General features: G+C 40.1%; 3 protein-coding genes across 3 annotated transcripts in view; 1 reads left to right on the top strand and 2 right to left on the bottom strand.

Moving 5' to 3' along the window:
• Positions 1-1006, bottom strand: part of LOC140070276 (receptor-type tyrosine-protein phosphatase eta-like) — a 104180-nt gene extending 103174 nt beyond the window's left edge. The window contains exon 1 of the mRNA XM_072116628.1: positions 834-1006. Coding sequence (XP_071972729.1) covers positions 834-887 — 54 coding nt within the window. The 5' untranslated portion in view covers positions 888-1006. The remainder of the gene's footprint in view (positions 1-833) is intronic.
• Positions 1007-3871: 2865 nt separating this feature from the next.
• Positions 3872-25832, top strand: part of LOC140071341 (uncharacterized) — a 64103-nt gene continuing 42142 nt past the window's right edge. Inside the window, exons 1-2 of the mRNA XM_072118977.1 lie at positions 3872-3916; positions 14794-14858. Coding sequence (XP_071975078.1) covers positions 14850-14858 — 9 coding nt within the window. The 5' untranslated portion in view covers positions 3872-3916; positions 14794-14849. The remainder of the gene's footprint in view (positions 3917-14793; positions 14859-25832) is intronic.
• On the bottom strand, positions 9258-24386 carry TPH1 (tryptophan hydroxylase 1). Its single transcript, XM_072118976.1, has 11 exons — positions 24213-24386; positions 19570-19707; positions 19133-19316; positions 17973-18073; positions 17811-17878; positions 16535-16731; positions 15094-15229; positions 14337-14463; positions 13511-13606; positions 11602-11735; positions 9258-11477 (listed from the first exon to the last, which is right to left on the bottom strand). The coding sequence occupies exons 1-11, from the start codon at positions 24300-24302 to the stop codon at positions 11303-11305; spliced, it is 1446 nt and encodes a 481-aa protein (XP_071975077.1). The 5' UTR covers positions 24303-24386; the 3' UTR covers positions 9258-11302.

The following is a 25832-nucleotide window of genomic DNA, read 5'->3' as shown; positions in this document are numbered from 1 at the left end:
TTAAGAACACCCAACTTACAGACAAACCCTAGTTACAAACGGACCTCTGGTAATTTGGTAATTTACATTACTTTAGCCCTAGGCTACAAAAAAAAGCTGTAACAGTTATCACAGGTGTCTGTAATGAAGCTTTATTACTAATCCTGGTTCTTATGACAATCCAACATTTTTAAAATCCAATTGTCACAGAGACCCAAAAAAAAATTGTCTGGGGTTACAATTATAAAATATACAGTTCCGACTTACATACAAACTCAACTTAACTTAAGAACTAACCTACGGAACCTATCTTGTACATGGCAATCCTACTGTAAGTACAAACTTGGATACAGGCAGTCCCCGGGTTACATACCAGATAGGGTCTGTAGGTTTGTTCTTAAGTTGAGTCTGTATGTAAGTCAGAACCGTATACTTTATTATTGTAACCCCAGTCAAAAATTTTTTGGTCTCTGTGACAATTGGATTTAAAAAATGTTGGGTTGTCATAAGAACCAGGATTAACAATAAATCTTCATTACTGGCACCATTAATAACTGTTATAGCTGATTATTGTAGCCTAGGACTTAAGTACAGTAAATTACCAATTACCAGAGGTCCGTTTGTAACTAGGGGTCGTATGTAAGTCAGGTGTTCTTAAGTAGGGGACCACCTGTATATCAGAAAAATATATCGCCTTCATAAGAAAATAAGTCGCCCCTTGGAGTTTGAATTTAATACATAGTAAATTAAGTTGATGTTTTGTTACCCAGAATATGGTCTTATATCCCACTTCACTCTACTAAATCCAGATTGTGTTATTATGTAAGGAGACTTACCAGCTTCCAGGTACTTACCTCTCCAAAACACAAACAAAGAATGAGCAGCAGACTTCTCCATAGCATCTTCATTATCAGTTGACTGAAATTCTGATGTCCACTTCACCGCAGATATGCAGTATCCACTGTCTATAAAGATATTTGCATGTTTAGAAAATGTATTGAGAGAATCTGACTGCTCTTCACTCCAACTAAACTGTTCTTGTCACTTTTGTAACCCTAAATAGCTCCCATCCAGCTGGTTTTTCCAGATTATTTTCTCCACCGAAACATTCACACATTACTAATTAAGAGGTATGCCAACAAAATATCATCATATGACTCAGTGCCCGTGTCCTGCTCTAGAAGTGAAATTCATGGCAATGGATGAAAAGTCACACGAACATGTCATCATAAATAGATGCGGGTCCTGGCATATTTATCCTGGGTCATATAAAGGTTAGATGGGAAAACTGCTTTATCCGCCCAGGCAGTAAGGAAGTTAAAGAGATTGAAAAATAAGGCAGATTTCTTCCAAAAACAGCTCCTCTCCTGACCATAGGTGGTGTATGGTATTGCATTTAAGCTCCATTTATCTCTATACCACTGAGCTTCAATACAGACACAAACTATGGTCAGACGTGAGATGTTTTTTAACTTTGGACAACCCATTTGAGAAATCACTATATGGCAGGTCTTAGTACTTGAGGGTGATGGCACAAGTGGTGTTTTGAACGCATTTTGGGCCCGTTTTTAAAAAGTCTGTCAAAAAACGCATGTGCTTTTTGAAAACATGTTTGAATTAAGATAATTGGTCAAACCTGTCAAAAACGGATGCGTTTTTTGACGGGCTGCTTAAAAAATGGGCCAAAAACGCGTTCAAAACGCCACGTGTGCCATCACCCTTAGTTATACACAGAATATTTGTGGCTTTTGATAGCAACAATGTCTGGTTTTAGAAATATCCATTCACTCTTCAAGGGTGCAATCAGGAGGAATAAGGCCGCTGACACATAGGAGGAGAGTGGAGCTAGCTGCACCTTGTAACACCAAAAGACAGACAGGAAGGATGTGGGTCACCCATGTCAGCACCGAAGTTGGTTGTTACCAGTGCGGGGTGAGCCCAAAAACCAAACTCCAAACTTCTGCCTGAAGTCAAGATTCGGGGCCCAGAACCTACAATGTTCCACATGGGCCCTAACATTGCAATTATGGTTCTCTCATCATTCCAAATCAACCTCTACTGGTTTGTAGCTATCAATGCTGGGTATGGGAGCTCTGCTGATACAGGGGTACTTACCTCTCTCCGGCTCCCCATTCTTGATACTTGGTCCTCCAGCTGAGATATCATTGACCACAGTAGGAAGCAGGATTTTGAACAGTGTCGTGTACATTCACCCTCTTGTGAACTCTGTGGATATCATGCCATCACTTTCGGCCCAGCCACAGGTGTCAAAAAGGCATCGAAAGAAAGCGACTCTGGAATAGACAGACATAGGACTCAGAAAAGCGTTCATCACATCTTCTATCCTTGAAATACAAATGGATGGGAGTTTGGTAAGAAACCCAAAGAGAGGTAAGAACATCTCCCAGCCACCCACACACATGACTTTGAGTAATTCTGTTAACTTACCTTTATTTTCCTCTTTATTATATTGTTTTTAAAAAAATTTTCTTTTCTGATTTTGTTTCCCCAACTTTTTCTACACATTTTTTAAACTTCTACAGAAATACTGACAGTTAAATGTAAATTTAGAGGTTTAAAGAAGGGGAGAAATATATAAAAAAGGTCATAAAAAAGGGCAAAAGTGGGGCTAGAGAAGCCACAGTCGGGATATGAAATGGAGCCTTTTCGCACACTCAGGCAGATTTAAAAAAAAAGTGGTTCCTTCTGCAAGTATTTGGCCGGCGCCACACGTGGCGCTTTTGTCTGCGTTTGCAAACGCAAACGCAGACAAAGTCGCGCCCACCGGGGCGGGCCTCGGCCCGATCGCATCGGCGTTTCTATGGAAACGCCTGCGATCGTGAACGAGATGCCGGTGTTTCGCGTTAAATTAACGAGAAACACCGGCGGCTCGTTCCCGATCGCAGGCGTTTCCATAGAAACGCCGATGCGATCGGGCCGAGGCCCGCCCCGGTGGGCGCGACTTTGTCTGCGTTTGCGTTTGCAAGCGCAGACAAAGCGCCCTGTGTGGCGCCGGCCTTTGGCCAGGAGCCACTTAATTTTTGACAGTAAGGGTGAAGACACACATGGGGTTTTTGGGCCGTTTTTGGGCCGTTTTTACTAAGTGCGTTTTCAGATCGTTAAAAACGCATGCGTTAAAAAACGCATCCGTTTTTTAAAAACGCATGCGTTTTTGTCCGTTTTTCATTGCGCAATTTCGGAAAAACGGACAAAAACGCATGCGTTTTTAAAAAATGGATGCGTTTTTTAACGCATGCGTTTTTAACGATCTGAAAACGCACTTAGTAAAAACGGCCCAAAAACGCCATGTGTGTCTTCACCCTTAGTGTTCAGTTGATGTTGGTAATGTCAAAGTTTACACATCACTTCAATTATGTCACTAGAAGCGGGACTATACAAACAAAGAAAAAGCAAAAATGTGAGGAACGGGGACCGTGGGAGAAACCTGACCCAGACACAATGCATTCTTTACAGGCGAGAAATGTGTAGTTATAGGTATGCACATCATTTATTTATAATTGCCAATAGGGGATGAATTCCATAAGTGACAAAAGCTCAGCCTGTTCATTGCCATGAGCTAAACTATTCTCTATTAGGTAAAAATACAGGCTATGGCGGCATGTAAACTGCTCATATATCTAATATATGATACAGGGTATACACAGTACTGTAACTATAATCACATAAGAGGTAAGGGGACACAAATATATATATATAAATATGTGTGTGTGTATATATATAGATGTATACACACATACATATATTATACACACACACACACATATATATATATATATATATATATATTGTCCCCCTGCCTCTTATGTGATACAGTATATGTGCTCAGTAATGGCAGATTTCTGTCCTCAACCCTTGTCCTCCATACTATACAGTCAGCAGCAAACCAGGACTCACCAAGAGGCAGCTACATAGAGCGGTAATAGGACAATGTATACATCTGTGCTGTGTGAGGAAAATGGAGGCAAAACATTAAGGGACATGGTGGTTACCTCATGTAATTGCTCTACAATATTTGGAATATGAGTCATACTTTCGGTGAGGTAATTATAACCCCCATATATAAAATACACATCATGTGTGAGGTAATTATAACCCCAAATATAATATAAAAGCTATGTGAGGTAATAATACCCCCATAAATGACATACAAGTCATAGGTGATATAATAATACCCCTATACATAATAAATGAGCCATATGTGAGGTAATAATACCCTCATATATGATAGTCATGTGTAAGGTAATTATAACCACATATATAATATACCATTCATATCTGTGGTAATAATACCCCCATATAAAATATACAAGCATTGTGTGAGGTAATAACCCCATATATAATATACAAGTCATGTTTGGGAAAACAATACACCCATATATAATATACAAGCATTGTGTGAGGTAATAAGGATACAATATAAAACATATCCGTTATTTCTATATTATGTGAGGTAAAATCCCCCATAAAACATTAATCAGCCATGTTTATGGTATGTGAGGTAAAATGGGCCATACGTGAGGTAATAATACCCCTATATATAATAAATGAGCCATGTGTGAGGTAATAATACCCCCATATATAATATATACAATCTATGTGTGAGATAATAATACCCCCATATATAATATAGAAGTCATGTGTAAGGTACTTATAACCACATATATAATACAGTGTATACGAGTCATATCTGTAGTAATAATACCCACATATATAATATACAAGCCTTGTGTGAGGTAATAACCCCATATATAATATACAAGTCATGTTTGAAATAATAATACCCCCATATACAATATACAAGCTATGTGTGAGGTAATAAGGATACAATATACAACATATCTGCTATTTCTATATTATGTGAGGTAAAAATCCCCCATAAAACATTAACCAGCCATGTTTATGGTATGTGAGGTACAAATGGGTCATCTGTGAGGTAATAATACCCCTATATACAATAAATGAGCCATGTGTGAGGTAATAATACCCCCATATATAATATATTATACAAGACATGTGTAAGGTAATTATAACCCCATTTATAATATACAAGTCATATCTGTGGTAATAATACCCCCATATAGAATATACAAGCCATGTGTGAGGTACTGATACCCCTATATATAATATATACAATCTATGTGTGAGTTAATAATACCCCCATATATAATATACAAGTCATGTGTAAGGTATTTATAACCACATATATAATATACGAGTCAAATCGGTAGTAATAATACCCCCATATATAATATACAAGCATTGTGTGAGGTAATAACCCCATATACAATATACAAGCATTGTGTGAGATAATACCCCGATATATATTATACAAGCAATGTGTGAGGTAATAATACCCCCATATACAATATACAAGCTATGTGTGAGGTAATAATATCTTGATATATAATATACAAGCTATGTGTGAGGTAATAATACCCCCACATACAATATACAAGCTATGTGTGAGGTAATAATACCCCCATATACAATATACAAGCTATGTGTGAGGTAATAATATCTCGATATATAATATACAAGCTATGTGTGAGGTAATAATACCCCGATATATAATATACAAGCTATGTGTGAGGTAATAAGGATACAATATACAACATATCCACTATTTCTACATTATGTGAGGTAAAAATCCCCCATGAAACATTAATCAGCCATGTTTATGGTATGTGAGGTAAAAATGTCCCTATACAAGATTTGTCAGCCAAGTTTACTGTGTGTCAGATAATAATGTACCATAAATAAGTCAGCCATGTCTTTTCTATTTGATGTAATACTCCTACATATAACATACCAGCCATAGCCACGGTGTGAGGTAAAAAATGTCACCATATGAGATTATTTTCAGCTGTGTCCACAGCAGGTGCGAAGCGTGTCATGTTACTAAGTGTGTCATGGTGCTACGAGTGTCATGTTACTAACAGTGTCATGGTGCTAAGCGTCCCATGGTGCTCGATTGTCATGGTGCTAAGTGTGTCATGTTACTAAGCGTGTCATGGTGCTAAGCTTGTCATGTTACTAAGCGTGTCATGGTGCTAAGCTTGTCATGGTGCTAAGCTTGTCATGGTGCGAAGCGTGTCATGTTACTCAGTGTGTCATGGTGCTACGAGTGTCATGTTACTAACAGTGTCATGGTGCTAAGCGTCCCATGGTGCTAAGTGTGTCATGTTACTAAGCGTGTCATGTTACTAAGAGTGTCATGGTGCTAAGCTTGTCATGGTGCGAAGCGTGTCATGGTGCTAAGCGTGTCATGTTACTAAGTGTGTCATGGTGCTACGAGTGTCATGGTGCTACGAGTGTCATGGTGCTACGAGTGTCATGGTGCTAAGCGTTTCATGGTGCTAAGGTTGATTCCACACACATGGAGTTTTGAACACGTTTTTGGTCCGTTTTTAAGCAGTCCGTTAAAAAACGCATGCATTTTTTGAAAACGCATCAGTTTTTGACAGGTTTTACCAATTATCTTAATTAAAACTGATCAAAAACTGATGCGTTTTCAAAAAAACGCATGCATTTTTCGAAAACGCATGCATTTTTTAACACATGCGTTTTTGGACGGACTGCTTAAAAACAGACCAAAAACAGGTTCAAAATGCCATGTGTGGCATTACCCTAAGGCCGGCGCCACACAGGGCGCTTTGTCTGCGCTTGCAAACGCAAACGCAGACAAAGTCGCGCCTACCGGGGCGGGCCTCGGCCCGATCGCATCGGCGTTTCTATGGAAACGTCGATTCGATCGGGCCGATTTACCGCGAAACACCGGCGGCTCTTTCCCGATCGCAGGCGTTTCCATAGAAACGTCGATGCGATCGGGCCGAGGCACGCCCCGGTGGGCGCGACTTTGTCTGCGTTTGCGTTTGCAAGCGCAGACAAAGCGCCCTGTGTGGCGCCGGCCTAAGCGTGTCATGGTGCTAAGCGTGTCATGGTACTAAGCGTGTCATGGAACATACGTTTCCCTCTTTTATATTACTCTTTTGGATACTCACAAATAACTCCTGTTATTTATCCCTCCTCCCTAAATTATAATGCCTTCCCTTTACATATCTCATCCTCATATTGTGCTTCTTCTGTCTCCCCCTCATAATATTGAGACCCCTCATCTCTCCCTATACTGTGGCCCCCTTAAAAAGGCCCTCTCCTGGCACCACCTCATTTTGAGGCTCCCCCCCCCCCCCCATATTGTTCCCCACAGCTCCCCTCCCATTGTGCCTCCCTGTGACATTGTGTTCACGCAGCAGGGAGAGCTCCCCCTCATGGTGTGCCCACAAGTTCTCCCCCACACATTGTCCCTACCCCAAGCTACCCTTCACATCGTACCCCCAGCTCCCTCTCACATTGTGCTACCCCAAGCTTCCCCTCATATTATGATCCCCTCACGCCACCAGGACTCTCCCACCAGATCCAGGGCAGTTGGGAGGGATGTAATAGCATCACACACTCTTTTCTCTTAAAAAGGAACCTGTTTTATGATTTTAGTAATCAAACCTGTCACACTACATGCAAAGTTCTTCTTCTAATAGAAATCCCCCTATTCATGTTGTGATCATTGTATTAATCAGAGACAGTGCTACACCCAGCTATGGCAGACCTTCTACACTTTATTGATCTAGCCCAGTTTAGGACTCTGGAGGGTGCATTCACACATGACGTTAGGGTGATGCCACACATGGCGTTTTTGGTCCGTTTGTAAACATCCATTTTCAGTCCGTTTTTGCCCATTTACCATGCATTTGGCTGCTTATAACCTCTTTATCTATTAAAATAATTGGGAAAAACGGACTGTAAACGGACCAAAAACGCCATGTGTGGCATCACCCTTAGCAGCCACAGTTTTTCAGATGCAGTTTTTGCAGCCGAAAACAGGTGTAAACCATAATGGTAGAGGACTTATCATGAAGAAGTACTACTCCTCCTCTACTTTCACTCCACTTGGACATCAAAAACTGCATCTAAAAAACTGAACATGTGGACACACCCTAAGACCGGCGGCAAATGTGGCGTTTTGAACCCATTTTTGGGCCTTTTTTAAGCAGTCCGTAAAAAAACGCATCCATTTTTTAAAAAATGCATGCGTTTTGGACCAGTTTTACCAATTAGCTTAATAAAAACTGGTCAAAAACAGATTTTTTTTTTTTACCCAAAAAACAGTGTGCCACCGGCCTCAGGCAGCAGACATCCGAAGAAAATTGATAAAAACATTTGTAAACGCTAATTTTTACATCAATTTACTTAGGCTAATCTCTCTTCAGTTGTTCCATTATGTTTTGAAACTCTTGCGCTAAACAGCACATGTGAAGGCACCCGGACGGTCAGGGCAGCGATCAAGGAATCTGGCTTCAATCATCATGTAGCTGCGGGCAGATAATCAACAGGGTGCCGGCAGCTGTTGCACCCCATTTATCAACTACTAATCGGAAAACACAAAAATAGCTTTTTGGTACCTTTAGAACCAGAGTAGTCTAATGCAGGCTTCCTTATTGGAAATGAAACCCCCAAAGCCACGGTCATTTGTTGCGCTCGAATTGCGTTTTGAAACTCAATTCAAGCGAATCAGGGTGGAGTTGTTGTGTTTAGACTAGTTTGGAAACTAGCAAAACATGTTTTGCCAGATAACAAGGAAAGTGTGTGTTGCTAGTTCCTGAGTGCAAGCTTTTAGGCCTAAACACATCTGTATTTGGGAGTATCTGGATTGTGTGTCAAAACGCAATTCAGACCAAAATATAAAAGATGCTTTGCAAGAATTTGCGATTATAGAAGCGACTACGCCACCTCCGTAACAAGTTGCATACCCGGCTCACTGCCTTGCAATCCTGCTCCGCCTCATCGGACAATGGAGGAGGAGGTGAATAGTTTAAGACAGGCTGATGGAACAAAACACCAAGCCATCGAAACGCGTAGGAATTAGTCCATGCTGTTTGTCACATCTATAAGCTTTTAATATATGAAATATATAAATAGAAGTTATTATAACAAGCTGAATTCCTTTCTTCTTTCATTGATAGCATTATTTATGCCAAATCGGACAGACCTGATTGGTTGGTTGGGGTTGATCCAAGCTGTAGGGGTCAAATGCCTCAATTTTGGCACTTAAGTTTTTTCTACAGATATCCAACAATCCAGAACATACATCAATACAGTATATAGAATATTTATATTAATCAGAACATTTATCGTCCCAACTTCATTAGGGTAATTTAAAAAAATTTTAAAAATCCATAAAATGTATAAACACAACACAGAGGTAGATGTATAGAGATATATTTTATTGCTGTATTTAGCCCTAAACAAATATAACATGAGAGAAAATGTACACAGTAAGAAAATGGAGCATGGAAATAACGTTCAGTAGGCACCGTGTGAATTATCAATGTCATTACTTCTAATATGGATCCAACGAGAATCGCAAAGATGGAATTTTTTGTCAACTGGAAACTAAAGGGAGTAAGAAGCAGAATCAAACATGGCCGCCCTGGATTTTCTTCCAGTATCTTACAAGGATACTATGTTTGTCCCTTACTTGGGTGCCAGCGTAGTTGTGGCATAATAGGGCACCTTTGTACTTATGGGCCCTCTGATAACTATGTGAGCATCCTGGAAAGAAGAATATACTTTAACTCTAAGAAAATGTCTTAATACAAAAAAATTGAATATTAATGATGGATACAACATGGGAAGATACGAGCCATGTGAGTTTACACAAGAACGTGATCGGTAACCGGCTTATTGTAATACATTGCACGTTGCAGGGATCTTTGTCATTCATACATTCAGCGGATAAGCAGGATTAGGCTATTAGATCAATGTCACAGCAGCCACAGATCAGCCACAATGTATTACTAATAACAACCTCTATATCTAAGGCTAAATTCACACACACGTGTGCCCGCATTACAGTAGTACGACGGGCACGCGCTGGGGAGAGGAGGAGGGGGTGAGAGAAGATCACCCTGCCCCTCTCCATAGAGAAACATGGGACACGGCGCCGTATTCCGGGGAAATATAGGACATGTATGGAGCCGTGCACCCATTGCCATCTATGGGGGACGTATGTATGCCGTATGTACATCGGCCGTATATATATATACGTCGGCTGTATATACGTCCCTTATACGGCAGTGTGAATGAAGCCTAAGGCTACATTCACACTGTCGTTGGGGGACGTATAAACGGCAGCCGTATATACATCGAAGAAACGTCCCCCATTGGCTTGCAATGGGCGCACAGAGCCATACGGAGTGGTACCCAGTACCTGGGGAAAAAGATAGGATATGTCCCATCTTTCCCCATATTATGTATAGATATTATCTATCGCTATGGAGTGATGCGGAGTTGAGCAGCGCTTACCCCCTCCTCCTCTCCCATGCTCCGGCGTGTGCCCGGTACGGCGGGCACACATGTGTCTGAATGTAGCCTTACAGTGTACACCCAAGAATTGTCCCAATGGTATCTATGTATCTAAGAAGCTCCATAGCTCTGGCCTTCCCTGTGATACACATAGACAGTGAAGATCAATTCAATCTTTTTGCCATGTTTATCATTAAGGAAACACGTTGCAAGGTACAATCTGTGCTTAGAAGAACAGTAAATAAATATAATTGACTGTAGATAACATATTGACTGCTAGGTGGCGCTTTGTTGCCTGATCATAGGTTCTTTGCACTTCTGTGAACAGCATGTGGTCAGGTATGGTATTGCATTTACAGAAGATGAAGTTTTTTATAGCAGCAGCTAATTATGCATTTGCGTTCCATTTTTGTTAGCCATCTTAGCTCAATGAGCAAAGAGCTCCCCCTAGTGTTGACTGCAGGATGCCAAAATTAGATCATGTGTCAAATCTGAGAACTATAAAACTACTTTTTTTTTGTAATTTTGAGAAGGACCCATTCCTAAACTTAGCTATGGATCAGAAATTGGAAAACCGCTGAGCTGTGTACAAAGAATTCCAAAGTCTTAAAAGACACTTTGTTACATTCTAAAGAGATTCATAAAGTAGAGAAGAACATCTACGTAAAAAGACACACATATTACATACACTGAAGACATATTATAATAAAGATATCACCACAGCTATGAACATCTATGATATTATAACATGTCACATACATATAAGATAAGATATAAGTTATATCAATGATCAATTCTGCTAAATCTCATTCATTTACAAAAATAAATCTCTGGACTTTCAAGTGCGAGGATAGAAATTCATACACACGTCTGACACAAGCGATTTTAGCAGGGGTCATCCGGATTGTCAGACCTTGACCTCCAGTATCTAGGAATTGTCCAATCAAACGCCGAGCTGCTTGTTCATCTTATTCAGGGCGTCGCTGACAATGTCTAGTTCATGACGCAAGTCGCTGACTAAATTGGTGATGCTCCGGGTGTCTTTAAGGATCTGAACGCTTTGGGTGTATGGATTGTATTTCAGTCCAAACGGGCGCTTAATGGTCTTTGCAAATTCCCTATTGGTGACAAATAACATGTGTTTCAGTTGGATACATTGTATAAATACATACTGTATTTAACCCATTCTCTGCTGGCCCAGGAACATTGCTGAATTATAACTTAGGTTGTACTCGAGCTTACCTCATCTTTTCTTTGGCTTCTTCAAAGCTTTCGGAGTAAAAATAGACATCCTGGAAGGTGGTGATGATGCACTCCTGTGTACAGGTCACCATTGGGTCAAAAAGCTTGACTTTGGCATTCCCAGAGAGCGAGTGCTACAAAAGAGAGGAGAGAATCCCCAAATATTAGTGAATGTGATTGCCAACTGAGCCTTTAAAGATTATTTTTGCAATATGATCTGCTTTATCTTAATGCATAATATTCAGTACATACAACAGAAAATACTATAGTAAACACTTCTACCTATTGCACTACTACCCTAGTACTTGATGCATCCAACTCACACTCACAGTATGTGCTGGCTGGAACGTACATCCCGAATGTTGAGCAACCGGAACTGAACTCAACATGTCAGTTCAGTTCTGATTGTCAGGGTTTTTTGGAGATCTCAATAGTAATGGCCTATTCTTACAATGTGTCATCAACATCACATTGGTAGGGGGTCTACTTTTGGACGCCTGCTGTTTACAGGAACTGTTCATATTAGTGTAACAGCCTTCAAGCTGTTTATTTAGTAATGTGTGGCAGCTTCATCCCATTCAAAGCAAACCTGTCACCAGGTTTAACCAAGCTAAACTGCTCGTGCCTTCAGGAAGGGGATGAAATGTCTTTTTCTAAATATTCTTCTTTTATCTGAAATCTTACCTGTTCACCTATTTAAAAAAAATCCCCCCCAAAGGCAAATATGACTCTTCTTATCCAATTTTCACATGAGATGAGTCAAGTTTAGTGGTTGCAGGCATAGTGTCACTTCAGAAGCCCCTATCTTCAGTTCTATACCATGCTTTTTGTGTCGTATTGTCTTTCAGATCAGGCTTATTGCTTTGTGAGCCACAGAACCAAAGATACAGATCCAAGCTACAGCAAGCCTGATATGATTTTAAAGTTGAGATGTGTATCTTTAATATGACACAGAAAGCATGTTTCTAGGTGTTATAGAACCAAAGATTGGGGCTTCTAAAGTGACACTACCCCTGTAACCACTAAACTTGACTCATATTATATGAAAAAGAGGTGAGAAGAGTCTTTTTTTCCTGACCTCGAAAGAAACTCTTTGTAGGTAAGCGGCTGATATTTCATATAAAGTAGGGAATTCTAGAAATGTCATCACCTAACTGAGGGGGGCTGGAAGTTTAGTGGGACAAAACCTGATGGCAGGTTCCTTTTAAAGGGTCTTGTACCAGATTTGATTGTTATCACCTATCCAAAGATAGGCCATTGATAGTAAGCCAGGAGTGGTCCACAACACCACAGTGCTTGTATGTATTTTGGCTGAAGCCCTTTGACTGGTAACAACTTCTATTATTATCTCCTATCCAAAGGATAACAATCTTATCAGTGGGGGTCTGACTGCTAGGACCCCCTCGATCTCAAGAATGGGGGTAATTTTTTTCACTAAATAAATGAAGGATGCATCCTGGACCTGCAGCTCATATCAATACTATTGAAGAGCCACAAATGCTGAGTATAGACCGTGACTATCTCCGACACTCTCTTTCACTGTCTATAAGCGTGTCAGAGACAGCCTTGCACTCTGCGATTACAGCAGGACATCAGCTCAACAAATGGCTTCATTCTCTCGATTCCGTGGGTTCTCGTGATCGGTAGGAGTCCCAGCAGTCAAAACCCACTAATCAGATTGTTATCCTATAGATAGGCAAACTTGGTAAAACCCCATTAGGTAGATTCAGTGAAATGAATGAAGCTGAAATACATACAAACACCAATATGATATGGACCCTACTGATCTGATATCAATGGCCTTACCTGAAATTACATTATCTACCATTACTGCATACAAAAGAAACAAAAACCAGACCAAAACATTTGTCAGGTATTATACTTTACCCATTTCTAACGTTCCACTTACTTTGAGTTCACTAATAGAAGAGAGCAGTCCGGCTCCGTACACTTTTAGTTTTCCGTCTTGTTTGCACAAACCGAATTCCACTGTGAAAAAGTAGCACTGAGAATAAAATAATAAAGATTACACATAAATGACATCATTTAATAGCATAATAAAGAACATAACTTATATATGTAAACAATGTTGCTTAGTAAGATACATACCAACTAATCTAAAGCTAACGTGACCTGTCTTTACAACATTGTATCAAGTCATGCCATGAGTTGCCCTCGGTTACATCATGTTGCCACTCCATTAGATTCTATTGGGGTTTCCAGAGATAGGGATGAATGGAGCGGCATCACATTATCCCTGTGCAATCTAAATGTATAAGGTACCATATTTTTGGTACTATAAAGCGCACAAAAAAAATCCTTTGATTTTATCAGAAATCAAAAGTGTGCCTTATAGTCCGATGTGCTTTATATGTGAACCGCACTGTACAGACAACACGTACTGCCTTGAACTGTGGACAGGTGTGCCACCTGCTGGTCATTTATTGCGCTGCGCCTTATAATCAGATGCGCCTTATATATGATCCTAGACGTTTTAACATTTATTTATGGTGCGCCTTATAGTCCGAAAAATACAGTCTGCACCCTGTTCTCAGGATCCTTGTTTCAGGATGGTGAAAACTTGCTATCCTGGTCTGACCCCTTTAAATTGACCTATGGACTGTAACTACATCCTGCCTAATTAGCAAAATTCCCACCTTTATTAGCCACGATCCATTAAATCAGTTTTAAAGGAACACTTAAACCAAAATGAATGACTTTGCACTTATACGTACGGTGGCCAGTTTCTGAACCGCTTCATCCGATGCCCCTAAAGATGCCAGTCCAATTTCCTGGGAGAACTGTGCAAAACTGGGTTCAGCCAACAAGGGAACGTGTCCGAGGAGCTCATGGCAGGTGTCACTAAAAATAAGATCCAGAGAAAATATTAGTGAATTACACATAATAAATTTGTATTTAACAAGTTGAGAATCCTTACCAAATCAGAGCAGAGATTAATGTATAATATGAGATTCAAAACAGCGCCACTTTAGGTTATTGGCTGTATCTGGTACTGCACTGTTTATTCAAATAGATCTGCATTACCAGGAGTGGCCAATGTACAGGAGGGGCGCTATTTCTAGAAACTGATATGAAGTAATGAATACTAGTTACAATAATTGTATTTGCAGCAGAATTTACAGCTCTGGTCTTGCAACTTCCTTATAGATTTTTATTGTTTGTAATCTTTAGGATCTTGGCTTGCAGTCTGTGGATGGAAATGTTTCATTGCAGTGACAGTCTGACCTATGTTGCAGGTAAGTGCATTCAGTGCAATACCATGGAGAGGGCTTTGTCCAAGTGTTTTATACAGCAAATACGGACAGAACTATAAGTCTACATTCAGACGGAGGAGATTTTGCCCTAATAATAATGAGTGATCTTGAACTTTTGGTCCATAGCAAAACCCTCCTTAAATATGTTTTTGAAGTTTTAGCAGCAATGATGTAAAGAGAATGTTGCAATATGATAAGCTGTATCTGTTTTACTTACGGTTCAGGGGTGTACAGGGGGTCCGAACTGTGTCTGACATATTGGGTGCAGTGGAAAACCCGAAATGCCAAGCCGGCCAAGAAGTCTCTGGGTGATAAATAACCGGCCACAGGGCGGATGGTAAATCCTGTGCGCTCTGCAAACAAATAACAAAATTATTGACATCAAAAAGCTAAACTATTATAGAGTGTTGCATGTGATATGACTCCTCCCTATACTGCCATATGGACTAACTTAAAGGGAACCTGTCATCAGTAGCCCTTTTTCTGGCTCCCCCATGTCCCCATAGAGTATAGTGTGCACATTGCCAAAGTGTTTTTTATATTAAAACTGTTTTTTTCCAATAAAAAGAAAAGTTAGATAAAAGTTTTACTTTCTCTCTGCACAGCAGTGTCCCATGGGAGTGGCCAGTGAGAAGCGGTACCCCTGCCTCCACCCTCGGGAAACCGCTCAGGCTTGCATCTATTTCAATAAGGAGGGAGATGGGCGTTTTTTAATTTGAAATAGATGCATGAAGGAGTGGTTTCCTGAGGGTGGGCGGAGACTGATTTTCACTGGCCACTCCCATGGGACACGGGACACTGCTCTGCAAAGAGAAAGTTAAACTCTCATCTCAACTTTTCTTTTTAACATTAGCTGGTAAGCCCCATGGGGACAGGGTCTGATTTGGCAAGTTTTGTGCAGCGCTGCGGAATCTGTGTGCCCTATATAAATAAAGGAATTATTATTTTTATCATAAAAAGTCAGTTTTATTATAAAAACACTTTGGCACTCTATTCTCTATAGCAACATGGAGGAGCCAGATAGAGGGCTCCTGATGACAGGTTCCCTTTAAAGTGCAAGTGTGCTGTACACCTTATGTGCACTAGGGGGAGTATAACATTGCATATCATAGGTCTGCATAGGGAAGACATAGGGAAGAGAGTATATTTTCCAACAAGGTACATTTTATTCCTATGAAAAGAGGATTTATACGGGCCAGGGTTAAGTTTCTGCCCCACAGTGATCACAAAAATAGGGACCAACATTGAAGAGTCCCATGCAAATTAGAGTGCTCGTTCCACTTCTCAACGTGTACTCTTTTCATTGCTAAGGGACTTCCATGACAGCTCGTATATCTCACAGTGAATAGGGTGCAGGTTGACCATGCAAAACACTGCTCCCTTCCACATGGGACACTTCGAGGGACTTAGAGTTCCCTAGTTTAGGGATAATTAGGGAAGTCAGTGTTCAGACTCCGGCGGTCAAGCATCTAAGAGTCCTTTTTTGATAAACCCAAATGAAATTGGGCAACTTAGACTAAACATAGTAGGTTTAGACCTCAATTTTTGTCCAATTCACGACCTACTATCTCAAAAATCCTTCTATTTATTCCTATAAGGACCTAAGGATTTAGTGACCTGCTCCATTAATAACACTAAAATCATATTCATTCTATTACCTTTTAGAAATTTCGAAACATCTTCTAGTTGGGGAATGTTGTCTTCCCGGTATCCGCAGTGTTTGGTCAGTAGAGGGAGGTTCTTGAGATACTCTCGGCAGGCGTGGGTTGGGTATAATTTATTGAGCTCTCTAAAAACTGTGCCCCAAGTCTTCACCTCTTCTTCTGTAAACTCAATACGAGGTATGGGATCTCCACTGTGAAAAAAATGAGATGAGTTATTAAAAATAATAATATTAGGGTTGAATATAATGGCCAAAGTAGTAAAAGGTGATCTGTAGACATAGAGACACATTTATCACAGATTATATGCCTAAAAAATAGGCGTACAAGCCGAGATTTAGTCGAAATTCCCAGCGCAGAGACTGGGAATTGCGACTTCTCCTCCTATACACCAGTTGAGCTGGAAGAGGGAGGTATGCTTTGCCTATAGCCTTCTCTTGTTCAGGTGCAGGCTATGGCACAATTCTACACCGGGTCAGAACTTGTGTAGAAGAGCCTGGGCAGCGCAGTGCAATAATGCGCTGCTGGACCCCAAGATTGTGGCAAGTGCTGGGGGCAGGGCCAGCATCATAGCACTTAGGGCACATTCACATGGCCGTCTGCGGGGACGTACATGCGGCCGCAAATTTGCGGCCGCATGTACGTCCCCATAGACGGCAATAGCGGCACGGCGGGGATACGGTGCCACACATGTGTGGCACCGATCCGGGCCTCACACCGCAAAAAGATAGAGCATGCTCTATCTTTTGGCGAGTGTGCGGCCGTGCGCCGCTATTCTCTATGGAGGGAGGAGGGGTCACCTCCTCCTCCTCTCCAGCACACGGCGGTATGTCCGCACGGCGGGCTTACCGCTGTGTGAATGTACCCTTAACCCCCGCCAGTAATCAATGTGCCTCATAGTCTTATCTTTATGTGTTCTGATACTATCCTGCCCTGTCAAGGTCTGTAGCTGTACAACAGAGCTGAATTTCATCTTTTTATTAACATTAACAATGATAATGATGAAGTGGCTCTGCTCATGCTGTCAAATTCTGTACAGCAAAGCTTACACGTTAGCTACAGAAAGTCATGATTATATGTGCCTTTTTCAGTACCCACTTTGGATTTTGGAGTTCAGTAGTAGTGAGATGGTCAACAAAGGAAAGTAGGGCCCCAGCCCAACTTCCGATTTTTGTAGAAGTGGTAAAATAGTCTAAAGCAATGTAAATGTATTTTCATGACAGGGCAAGAAATCCTCCTGTATACACAATCAGATACAAGACTGAGCACGTACTATCTGTAGTTCATGGCCACGTCTGCAAAGTACTTCCTTCTCTTGCGATACACATTGTCCTTGAAACCCTAAAGAGAAAATTAAATTCCTTGATTAGACTCCTGCTGCTCTATAATAATCTTCTGGCTTCAATGTAAAACATTTATTAGCGTTATTACTTACAGGGTGATCGGCATCCAGATCGGATCCGTACATCAGAACTCTATTCGCACATTTATCCAGGTCCGAGATTTTGGTGGGAAACCAAGGAACACTTTCCATATCTGGAAGAAATATAAAGGTTTCAATACTTTTTTCTTTTCAATTTTCTGTATCTTTCATCCAGGCAACTATAAGGGATGGGCATGGGATATATCCATGCACTTGTGGGTTATAGTTGCCGCCTTCCCATATTGATAGCCAACTTCACCCCCCACTTTATATAAGGGGTGTTAGGTTACAAGGGAATGCCAAGTTAAAGGGAGGCATTACCTTAAAAGATTGAATGCAATCAGTAGCAGATTAAGGGAAGATCAATGGAAACCTGTCACCAGGGACCTCATTTTCACTAAAGACAGAATCCTCTGTTACGCCCCAGGGGTTTAGCTGTGGTTTGGATGCATTTCAAAAAACAACATGTGACTTGTCTGTGCTTCTCACTCCTCAGCTCTCAGCCCCCACCTTTGTGCTCCTGTACAAGCTCCTTCCTTCCCCCACTGATGTCAGCTCACCAGGCTGTGAGCTCTGTGAAGGAGCAGGAGGGAGGAGCTGTCCAGGAGCACAAAGGGGCTGAGAGCTGAGGAGTCTGCAGCACAAACAAGTCAAATGTTGTTTTTTGAAATACATCCAAACCAAAGCCCAACCCCTGGGACTAAACAGAGGATTCTGCCAGGGTGCAAGGTAAGTTATAACACACAATTATATTGTAATGCAAATGCTTAGAGCAAGCAGAAAGACATATTTGAAATGAAGCTGTAATGGGCTTTACAACCTGTGTTTAGTGAAAATTAGGTCCCTGGTGACAGGTTCCCTTTAAGCCTGCCATGGGCTCTTGGCTGTATGACTATTGTAGCCCCTACAAGTCTGGAATCACTTCCTACATATGGTACTACAATCAGCTTCTTGAAGAATGGTGGATGTGTCCTTTCTGCTGATTTCAATCTGCGGTTTTAGGACCTTTGGAGGATATATAAAGGTCCTGAGATGGCTCTTGTGTACATGTGTTTTTAGAGCAGGAACAGATGTATAAGGGTTTCATGGATGAAGGTCCTTGAGTGGTGACTGGTTTGAGTGGCCATGGGCCCCAAGCTACCGCCTAAACCAATAGCGTGTCACACTCTTACCATCCTCTTCAACGCTGAAATTTTCCGGTGGATTCATGGAGATCAGATTTACGTGTGGCCTGAGCAGCAGGAAGATCTCGTTCAGCTGTTCCCTGTCACTGTCACAGTCCAGGAATATTTCAAACTCCGAATTTCTTCTTTTCGATTTCCGAGATTCAATGTGAACGAGATTAACATGCTTTTCCTAAAGAGAAAAGGGGACGTCAACTTTTTGTTACATTGTTGTCGTTTACATTGGCTTAGTACTTATAGGGGACATCTCACCATTATGTAACAAAGGGTAATGTACAGTATATGTAATGTATGTAATAAAAGTCGGATATCGGTCTGCTGTGTAATATTGGGGAGTCAGAAGACTGAAATCTTCCCAGTGTAATGGTTTATTATCTACATAACATATAAAGTTATATTCCACAAAGCAGTAACAATCCACCGACCTGGAAAAGTTTCAGCGCCTTCACAAGTCCCCCGACTTCATTTTTGAGGGAGAATATGACAGACGCTCGTGCCCTCTCAGCCACACTCTCATTATTTTCTTTGTTGTCTTCACTTTTCATATAGTTCGCTTTGTTGAACTTGAAGATAAACAGAATATGTACATAAGTCATTATATACTGTCTCTACTGTCTATAGATCAGAGATAGGACTTCATACTCCAAAACTTTCTGTTTTCAGATAGACGTCAAGTGATGGCGCCCCATTCATGTCATTGAAACGGTGCAGAGTCACTGGACTCATGAACAGCACATTGCTGATGAGGCCAGTGTTTTACGAGACATGATTTTGTTCTTTCATAAGGGTATATTTTTTTTATTTTTTATTTTTTTACTTCTCTGGTGTCTGACACCATGTTCATCACTCGCATGTCCCGACTCCCGGTTACAACTCAATCCTATTAAAATTAATGGGGCTGGTCAAGAATGGTCAAGACTAGGGTGGAGATGCTTGGATCCCTGAGTCCAAACTTCAGCTTAAAGTTTGGACTCCTCCCCCTTCCCCCCTGCTCCTAACAACCGTGATTGCTGCTGGCACTGATTGCGGATGTTAACTCCTTAAACACTGCGGTCAGGTGGCACATGCATGGTGCCATTTTCCGAAGGACCATGGCTCAGCGATAACTATGGGTCAGTGGCCTGCTCATGCAGGGGCGTAACTGAGGGGTGCAGAGGGTGAAGCCGCACCTGGGCCCACGAGGCTTAGGGGGCCCATCATTTGTCACTGTACCATATGAGAAGACTGTTACTATAAACCATACATTTTAGTCAGGGACCTGGCACAGACTTTGCACTGGGGTCCATTAGCTTCAAGTTACACCACTGTGATCATGCCTGGTCAAGTGACCTCATCCAAACACTGCAACTCTCTTAAGTGATCGGTAAGGTTCTCCATTGTCATACTGATGACCCTATCCTAAAACACATAATCAATACTCTAGTCCTGGACTGTTAGTCCTTGAAGTGCAAAGTGTCAGCATCATAAGAAGTTCTATAGACATCAATAGAAAGAAAACCCAAGCTAGTGCAGAGCTGCAGCCTTACTATCCATAACACGGTCCATATTTCCTCTACACGTAGGACACGTGTGACTAGACTTGGAGATTGACTCATCAGACACTAATTCTCCTCCTGTGCCCTTCTTAAGTCGTCTGGAGATGAGATCTCACTTAATCCCCAGACGTCCACGTTGGCGTGATCAAATGTAACATCAGTCTGATACCGAGTCCTGTGTCTGGAGACAGTGGGGGCAATTATATATAGGTCTGACTCAAAGATTTTGGTAACTTTTCTACAGTTTTTGTGCTACTTATTATGAAAACGCACATACACACTTCCTGTATGAACATGGCCACCAACATATGTTTCCAAATTTGTAAATTTGCGAAGGTTCTAATGCTAACCACTAAGCCACCGTGCTAACCTATTCTTTATAATAACTAACACCAAATGCCTAAGAATCAGAGATACAAGACAAACACATGGATATACTGTATATGAGTGATGGCGAACCTTTTGGAGACTGAGTGCCGAAACTACAAGCAAAAGCCACATATTTTTCACAAAGTGTCAAATGCCAATTTAAAGTAACTAAAGTAACTCACAGGTTTCAAACGTATTGGCGTCCTGAGGACATTAATACAGTAGAAAGAAGAAGAAATTTGGATTATTATTGTAGTTTCCCTTAACAGGATCACTCACAGGTCCGGAGAAGGGTCTACAATGATAATCCACCTCTGTCAGCACCTCCTTGCTCCTCCTGCACTTCTAGTCACTTTAAAATAGCGCTGAACGTGGCATGTACTGGGCTGCCTGTGACTGCAGGAGAAGGTATAGAGTCCTAAATGGTGACCTGGGTGATGGCCTGGGTGCCCACAGAGAGGGCTTTGAGTGCCACCTCTGGCACCCGTGCCATAGGTTCGCCACCACTGCTGTATATCAATGTCTTCTGAGCTCTGTAGACCACCCAAATAGAGTCCAATGGGGCAACAATAGGGTCATTAATTGATCTGAGATCGTCCCATCCCCACTGGTTATATGATGTTGCAGAAAAACCATAAAGAGTAACAATCATACAACCAATCTGTACTCGAAAGGGGAGGTAAGTCAGAGGCGCCCTGTAGCAACTCTCTAGTAATTAAACCTCACTTTCTATAGAATAGATAGATAGATAGATAGATAGTTAGATAGATAGATAGATAGATAGATAGATAGGAGATAGATATGAGATAGATATGAGATAGATATATAGATAGATAGATAGATAGATATGAGATAGATAGATAGATAGATAGATAGATAGATAGATAGATAGATAGATATGATATAGATAGATAGATAGATATGAGATAGATATTAGATAGATATGAGATAGATAGATAGATGATAGATAGATAGATAGATAGATAGATAGATAGATAGAAGATTGATTGATTAATGGATCGTAGATAGATATGAGATTAGATATAGGCCCCATTCAGATAGCAGAATTCTGATCAGATTTGATCATGTTTTCTGAGTATTTGGAAGCAAAAACCAAGAGTGGCACCCAATCAAATAAAGTACAATGGAAAGATTTGCTGTTCTTCAATGTTAACATATTGCTGCAGGATATGACATGCGAATGTGTTCATATGGATACTAATAGAAAACAATATTACAAATGGATACATTTAGGAAAAAAAGCATAAACAGCATAAAGTTTAGTTTTCTTTTCTAGGGATTTTCAGCTTTAGTTCAATATGTCTTATTTCTGTATCGCTTTTTCTAAATTACTTTAATTCAATTATTTGGCAAAACTCTGTGTAGAGCTGCATTATCAGTGTGCGCTATATAAATAAAGGAATTATTATTATTATTAGCATCTCAAAGATCTTTGTTTGCTGTCAATGAATGCACAGTCACCCAGTACATGGCTAGTCCTGCTCTCAGCTAAGAAGTGGGGATAATTGTATCCTCTTTAAACAATACTCTTTGAGCTTTTTTTTGCTACATTGTAACATTCTGGAGTCCAGGATTTTATCACAAAACTCCTTGAAGAGAGAAAATGTTGAAGTTTAACAAAGGTCCATTAGAAATGTTCAGCATTTTCTGTGATGCTGTGATTGAGGTTTATGAATATGGAAAACCACCAAATAAGATCTTATAAAGTGCATAATCCAGACAATAGGAGCAAACACAAATCAGAGCCGTATAATAAATGTGATACTGTATAAATATTGGAATATGCGGCTTATCAGAGCGCGGCCTCTGTGTCTACACTGACAATATAATTATGTTCCTCTGATAACAGCTCACAGTTTGCTTTGTCGCTGCTGATAATTTTCTCAGAATTAGAATGATTATCTTATTCCACTAATTATAACGAAGACATAGAGACAAGAAAAAGATTAACTTTACACAGGAGCATAATATGGATGAGATTGCAAGCGCTCAACCATCCCAAGTATAGAACACTACATAGGAGATAGTGGTCACATCAGAGTCTTAATCTAAGTCACAGTCCTCAGGTAACCTAGTGAACACACAGATGTAGCAGAGCTGAGTTTGTTACTTAAAGGGAAACCACATTAAATTAGCAGGTCCTTTCTAGAAATCCCTCTTTTATGAGAAATCCCACCCATATACCTATAGAAAATGTAAAAATGAGCAGAGAAGAGTTGTGTAGCTCCTAATATGAAATGCACAGGCTGCAGGGGGGAGAGTCATTTGAGAAACTCTTATCTTCGGTTCTATAGCATCTAGGAAAATGCTTTTGGTGTAATATTAAGATAATCATCATACATTTTTAGATCACATCAGGCTTGTGATTCTGTGATCTATAAAACCGGAGATACAAACCTTTAAAATCATAAAGATTGAATTCCTGCCTATTTCTTTAACTCCCTATAAGTACAAGTACACAAGACTGATACAGTCCAAACGATGCAATTCTTATCTTTAATATGACACCAGAACCATGTTTCCAGGTGCTACAAAGCCAAAGATAGGGGCATCATAAGGGACCCACCCCCTGCAGCTTCTCGACTCATCCCAGTTAAAAATCTGACTCATCTCTGCTCAGTGTCACATGACTTAACTCTAAAAAAAAAAAAGATTTAACAAAATTAACGATTTTAAAAAAGAAATAGTGAATCCATATTATTCGTTTTCCATTTCATCTTTAGTATTCACATAATTTTAAGCTTTGCTTTCTTTATTAAAAAATATGTTTTTAATTATTTTTAATGTAATACAGTAATTTCTAAATCTATGTTTAACTAAAATTGTAGATTAAAATAAGTTAATTAGTGGGGAGCTGGAATATTCAGAAGTAGCAGAATTGAATTTTATTATGTAAGTTGTATACTCTCTATGGTTTTACATAGGACTACAAACAAATCTATAACATCAACTTTACTGATTGACTTATCCCAAAGCACATAAGGAACAGATACCATATTAGTCAGGCTACATCTGTATCTTTTTCTAGATTGATACTAATGACAATAATTAAGATAAATATATTATTACAAATAATAATACCATTAATGAAATTAAATATTTGAATTAAAAAAAATAATAAAAAAAAAGCACAAAGTTCTTACCTCATTATTTATCTGGTTATCATCAAAACTTATGTTCATGGAGTCAAAAGACTTGACTCTGCGGGGTCTGTCGGCTCGGCGGTTGTACATGCCTCTGTGATGGAGCAGAGGGCACAGTGCGCTGGGCTGGTGTGTAGTGCACGGTCTGGGTGACACTAGAACTTCTCATCATCCTGAGCCTGACACAGGTATTTATACTGAGGAGGGGAGGGGGCGATTGTCATCATCTCTTCCAAAAGCAATTGGAAAAAAAATGGGAGAGATCAACGTCAAAGGTGACATTAGCAGCAGCTCATTATTATTCTGTATAAGGGGGGGATAAGATGACGTGTCCTGACCCCCAAAATAACAAACAATATCATGAAAGACGTGGGAAATATCATAAGCAACCGGTGACGAGATGTTCCAAAGGTAAACACAATCCTGAGTTCTGCTTTGTATAAAAGAATTTGTCAGATGGATAGAAGATAGATAAAAAGATAGATAGATAGATAGATAGATATGAGATAGATAGATATGAGATAGATAGATATATAGATACATAGATAGATAGATATGAGATAGATATGAGATAGATAGATAGATAGATACATAGATAGATAGATAGATAGATAGATAGATAGATATGAGATAGATAGATAGGAGATAGATAGATATGAGATAGATAGATAGATAGATATGAGATAGATAGATATGAGATAGATAGATATGAGATAGATAGATAGATAGATAGATAGATATGACATAGATAGATATGAGATAGATAGATATGAGATAGATAGATAGATAGATAGATATGAGATAGATAGATATATAATTAGATAGAAAGATAGATATGAGATAGATAGATAGATATGAGATAGATAGATAGATAGATAGATAGATAAATGGATACAATCTGCTCAGCTCCTCCTGCTCTATAACATTTTGCCTGCAGATAGGACACTATGTACAATCTGCTCAGCTCCTCCTGCTCTATAACATATCACTGAAGTTCTATTGTATGTAACTACATTACAGGGACTATAACCTTACTGAACGGTAGATGTTAATGTAAGCATGTAAGGGATTCCGCATGACTCATTTGTAGAGCACACTCCAACTGAGCCCATAAAAAGGAGAAGATTGGGTTATGTAGTATTTAGGTCATCAGCCTTAAGACTCGGTCACCCCAATCCAGGGCTTAATGGCTAATTATACAGAAGTGGGAAGAAAAGTATCCTCTTGGACATAGGGGGCAGTATTATAGTAGTTATATTCTGGTACGTAGGGGGCAGTATTATAGTAGTTATATTCCTGTACATAGGGGGCAGTATTATAGTAGTTATATTCCTGTACATAGGGGGCAGTATTATAGTAGTTATATTCCTGTACATAGGGGTCAGTATTATAGTAGTTATATTCCTGTACATAGGGGGCAGTATTATAGTAGTTATATTCCTGTACATAGAGGACAGTATTATAGTAGTTATATTCCTGTACATAGGGGGCAGTATTATAGTAGTTATATTCCTGTACATAGGGGGTAGTATTATAGTAGTTATATTCTTGTACATAGGGGCAGTATTATAGTAGTTATATTCCTGTACATAGGGGGCAGTATTATAGTAGTTATATTCC

This window comes from Engystomops pustulosus, chromosome 7, assembly GCF_040894005.1.
Source record: "Engystomops pustulosus chromosome 7, aEngPut4.maternal, whole genome shotgun sequence".
Lineage (NCBI taxonomy): Eukaryota > Metazoa > Chordata > Amphibia > Anura > Leptodactylidae > Engystomops > Engystomops pustulosus.
The sequence above is the reverse complement of the archived record's forward strand: the minus strand, read 5'-3'. Positions and strand labels throughout refer to the sequence as shown.